Source organism: Hipposideros armiger, unplaced genomic scaffold, assembly GCF_001890085.2.
Source record: "Hipposideros armiger isolate ML-2016 unplaced genomic scaffold, ASM189008v1 scaffold_529, whole genome shotgun sequence".
Taxonomy (NCBI): Eukaryota; Metazoa; Chordata; class Mammalia; order Chiroptera; family Hipposideridae; genus Hipposideros; species Hipposideros armiger.
The window spans coordinates 1,106,101-1,111,274 of record NW_017731879.1 but is presented as its reverse complement, the minus strand read 5'-3'; the positions used below and the strand labels follow the sequence as shown (position 1 = coordinate 1,111,274).

The window sequence follows — 5,174 nt, the reverse complement described above, 5'->3', positions numbered from 1 at the left end:
GTAGAATTAAGTTATTTTCACACTATTTAGAATGACTCTGCTTGCTTTTCTTTGGAACTGTTTTCAAATATATGACAGCCTCTTTAATATGGAAATCCCTATCCACTCATTTTTCTTCTTTTTTAAACACTTAAGTAGGAGTAGAACCAAGTAGAATGAAATAAATACAGGGTAAGGTTTAAAGTAACATTTTTTTTTCTAGTTTTGAATTTGTCTAAAAATTAGAAAAACATAAACCTAGTTTTCTTAATTTTTTTCTTCCTATAGAGGTATGTAAATAAGTTTTTTACATTTGTTTATAACTTACACTCCACTTCTCTTCCCAAAATAGGAAACTGGCCCAGAAAAGGCAGCGCATTCACACCATTTTGACAAAGTATAATTGACCCCACAGAAGCATATGTTCTTAACTGAAAGTCACTTGTTGAAAACCCATGGTTTCTTTAATGGTAGAGTTTGAGTCTAGAGGCCGGCATGGGTTCAAATCCCAAATCCCAGCTCTGCATGGTAAGAATGCAATAAACTGTGAAAATTATTGTGACTTGCCCTTTAAAGTAGAATTCTCCAATGCAGAATTTATACTTTCATATAAACTCAAATGTGTTAACTTAAGTAAAATCAGTTTGTTATGTAGTGTAAACATGATTGCTGGCAAGAAAATTTGCTTGAGAATTTTAGTATATTAACAATTTATAAATCTATGGCTATTCCTAAGTACAGGTGGTTTCATTATCTTATAAAGACAGTATCATATACCCTTTGTCAGAAAATTCCACTTAGAGAAACTTACAGGATTGCTATTCTCTTATACACAATCATATGGCTCACTGTGGTACTATACTACCTGAAAAAGCTACAATAAACTACAAAGCTACAAATACTACGATAAACAGTCAATGTGTCCATTGGTAGGGAATTGGTTAAAAATATGGCACAACTACATAATGGACACTGTGCATCTATTCAAAGGACAGAAACTGTATTTCAGTAAATAAAGGAGGCAGCAGGACAGTGTTAGTATGTGTGTGAATAGAGAAAAAAGGGAATTTACATAGATTTGAAGTATATGGAATATTTCTGCAAGGATGCAAGACAGATAACAATGCTAAGAATGGTTGCCCTCCAGCATAGAAACTATACATAGGGACACAAAAGGAAGAGAGACTTACTTTCCACTCTCTATCCTTTAGAATTTTGTGCTGTGTGGATATAGTAAATATTCCAAAAAAATTGTAAAGGAAATAGAGGTATAGTAGGATTTCTATGTGAAAATACATTTAGTGTGCTTTCAGGTAGGCATCATTTCAACTAATAAAATATTAATAAAAGCATTTCAACATTTGGATTGATCTCCCATCTTAAATTGGGTATGATTATAGTTAGTTGGTTCAACTTTACCACTGAAAGAGTAAATTCATTTGAACTGTTAGATCTCTCCCTTCCCTTTTCTAAAGGAAGAATTTAATATGTGTTCTGTAAGTTACATTTAAATTGATAATAAATAACTCAATAAAGAGGAGACAGAAGAGAGGACCATCAGGACACAACTATTTATGTGATTTTAGCCATTACAACAGTAGTTCAGAAATATCTCAAATGTTACATTGATGTTATCAGTATTACAAAAAGAAAAAAAATGACAGGCAACAGTGAAGAGCACCAGAGAACCAGCGCACACACCTAGAGCAGACCATGCTTCTTTCTTTCAACTGCCAAGGTATTTTCACAGGTAAAAATATCACCAGCAAACCCCCCTCCCCCATGCTTTCCTCCTCATCTTTCCCTACCCTGTATTAAATTGTGAGCTTAAGCCTCGTCCTCGCCTTCCTCCTCCTCGAACTCGCCCTGCTCGTCGGCAGTGGCGTCCTGGTACTGCTGGTACTCGGACACCAGGTCGTTCATGTTGCTCTCCGCCTCGGTGAACTCCATCTCATCCATGCCCTCGCCCGTGTACCAGTGCAGGAAGGCCTTGCGCCGGAACATGGCCGTGAACTGCTCCGAGATGCGCTTGAACAGCTCCTGGATGGCGGTGCTGTTGCCGATGAAGGTGGCCGCCATCTTCAGGCCGCGGGGCGGGATGTCGCACACGGCCGTCTTCACGTTGTTGGGGATCCACTCCACGAAGTAGCTGCTGTTCTTGTTCTGCACGTTGAGCATCTGCTCGTCCACCTCCTTCATGGACATGCGGCCCCGGAAGATGGCGGCCACCGTCAGGTAGCGGCCGTGGCGGGGGTCGCAGGCGGCCATCATGTTCTTGGAGTCGAACATCTGCTGCGTGAGCTCGGGCACCGTCAGGGCGCGGTACTGCTGGCTGCCCCGGCTGGTCAGGGGCGCGAAGCCGGGCATGAAGAAGTGCAGGCGCGGGAACGGCACCATGTTCACGGCCAGCTTGCGCAGGTCTGCGTTCAGCTGGCCCGGGAAGCGCAGGCAGGTGGTGACCCCGCTCATGGTGGCCGACACCAGGTGGTTGAGGTCTCCGTACGTGGGGGTGGTCAGTTTCAGGGTGCGAAAGCAGATGTCGTACAGCGCCTCGTTGTCGATGCAGTAGGTTTCATCTGTGTTTTCTACCAGCTGGTGGACGGAGAGGGTGGCGTTGTAGGGCTCGACCACTGTGTCGGACACCTTGGGCGAGGGCATCACGCTGAAGGTGTTCATGATGCGGTCGGGATACTCTTCCCGGATCTTGCTGATGAGCAGCGTGCCCATCCCGGACCCCGTGCCGCCCCCCAGTGAGTGGGTCAGCTGGAAGCCCTGCAGACAGTCACAGCTCTCTGATTCCTTCCTCACTACGTCCAGGACTGAGTCCACCAATTCAGCTCCCTCTGTGTAGTGGCCCTTTGCCCAGTTGTTCCCCGCCCCGCTCTGGCCTGCCAGAGGGAAAGACACTTCATAAGTCACTGATGATTGGATTAAATTCCTGTTTACCTTAAACCCCTTAATCAATGAGTCAGTGTTCAGATAAGATTAATTCAGGTTATTACCAAAATGTCCAGACATTAAAATATTTGGTTGTGGATATAATTATAAATAAGGAAGGCTAGGAATACCTAGCTATTAGAGGTTGTTTTAGTTTATATGAAGAATAAATCAACACACAACTGGGTGTTCTTCATACTTTCCCTTAGGTAGTCACACCCCTCCACACACAGCTGCCTGGAGTAAAATGAGCCTCCCATGCCATCGGCCACAGCAGTCACTCACCAAACACGAAGTTGTCGGGCCTGAAGATCTGGCCGAATGGTCCAGACCTGACTGAGTCCATTGTGCCTGGTTCCAGATCCACGAGGATGGCCCGAGGTACGTATTTGTTACCTGCGGGAAACAGATCTGGACTTAGACCTGAAGGTAAAGAGCTCTGAAGAGAAGATCTTGGTGCCAGCTTCCGTTTTGCAGGCACTGCTGTTGCCCCCCAAACAAAGACGCACACAAGACGGACCAAATTCTCAAAGGATTCATTCAGCTGTGAACCAAAAAGCCCACTGAAATACCAGTGAAAGACTGGGAATCCCAAATCCTCTAGTCCACCCTCCCCTGGGACTACACTCCTGGGGCTAGTCCCCCGGAAAACAGGGGGTAAAAAACTGAAGGGGTGAGGGGAAGTAAAGGCAATTACCAGTGGCTTCATTGTAGTACACATTGATTCTCTCCAGCTGCAAATCACTGTCTCCATGGTAACTGCCAGTGGGGTCGATCCCATGCTCATCACTGATGACCTCCCAAAACTGAGGCACAGTAAAAGGTTGAATTTAGCCACGCCCGACCCTCGGAAAGGCCAGACTCACAATGAATAGCCCCCCGGACTCAGTTCCGACAACCCTTCCTTTCAGGAGCTTTAGGACTGGGTGACCTGGCACAGCCGCAGGGCTTGTCTTTTGCAGAGGCAAAAAGTTGAAATTAGGAGTTTCCCCAGGGAACAGCTGCTCGCGGCTGGAGGTGAGGGTTTGGGAATGAGAGGGAGGGACCAGCAATGGAACTATCCGCGCCGTCGGCGGCGAAGCACCACGCTCAGGGTCACAGCTGCGGGCGTTCGCCGCAGGCGAGCGCTCAGGGACTCCAGCCCGAGCGGAGGGGGTAGATGGGGAAGACGAGCAGAGGGACCTGAAGGTGGGTGGCTTTAGATTCAAAGCACGTCCTGAGACCTCAAGACAATCATTCTCCTCCCCTCCCCCCGCAGCTCGACTCGGTTTCAAGCGAGTCAAATCAATTCTCCCTGCGTCCGGCCGCCTCCCGCAAACGCGCGCGCGCAGTCTCGCAGACACACCGGCGCCTTCTCCAGGCCTGCGTGTCTGGCTAAGTGAAGAGCAGAAAGGAAGCGGAGGCCGAGGAATGACCAGGATTCCAAATGAATTACAGCAAAAGTGAAAAAGAGGTTACTCCCCCTCCCCCACGAAAGTCGCCTCCGAGCCCATGGCCCCACTCGGCTGCACAAAGCAGTCTGCGGTTGGGGAGCCCTGGGCCTACTCAGGATGCCACTGGCGCCCAGGAACCCAGAAGAGCTTTAGGCCCGGGTCCTCGCTCCATCCCCACCCAGTCCTCGGCGCGCCCACCTTGGCTCCAATCTGGTTGCCGCACTGGCCCGCCTGGATGTGCACGATCTCACGCATAGTGCTAGCTAGCTTCTTCTGGCCCCGGTCGACGTCTGGTCAGTCTGTCCGTCCTCCCGTACACACCCACTGCGGGGTCACCAGGAAAGCGCTCGGGAATCGACCCGCTAGGAGCGGCGGCCCGGCGAGCTCAGCCTTTTATGCCAGAAGGGTGGGGCGACCTGCGCAGGCCGCGCCCCCAGCCCGAGCCCCCCAGTCCCCTTCGCGCTAGCGCTCTCCAGGCCCAGCTGACGTAATGCTCCGAGCCCCAGGGACTGTCCAGGGGGCTGAACCATGGGCCAGCCGCCAATCAGCACAGGCTTTTGGACCCCGTGAGAAGTGTGGGCTCCGCGAAGTACGGTGGGGGCGTGCGCATTGTCTAGGAGTAGGGTGGGGGCGTGCGCTGGGGCTGGGGTGGAGTGGAAAGAGCTGGGCACCGAGAATTTGGGGTGGGTGAAGGAACCTAGAGCGACAAGTGCGGCAGACTGAGAATGTTGGGAGAGCTGGCATTGAATGAGGTGGGGGTGAGGGACTGGAGCAGGTGGAGAGGCCATCAGGTGCGCCAGAAAGAAGTGCGCTATGCTTTGAGTA

General features: G+C 49.6%; 1 protein-coding gene across 1 annotated transcript; it reads right to left on the bottom strand.

Annotated features, from left to right (window-relative positions):
* Window positions 1-1,528: 1,528 nt before the first annotated feature.
* On the bottom strand, window positions 1,529-4,795 carry TUBB2B (tubulin beta 2B class IIb). The gene is made up of 4 exons (XM_019668533.1): window positions 4,548-4,795; window positions 3,614-3,722; window positions 3,202-3,312; window positions 1,529-2,867 (listed from the first exon to the last, which is right to left on the bottom strand). Exons 1-4 carry the CDS (start codon window positions 4,602-4,604, stop codon window positions 1,807-1,809), a joined length of 1,338 nt encoding a protein of 445 aa, XP_019524078.1. The 5' UTR covers window positions 4,605-4,795; the 3' UTR covers window positions 1,529-1,806.
* Between the last annotated feature and the right edge of the window lie 379 nt (window positions 4,796-5,174).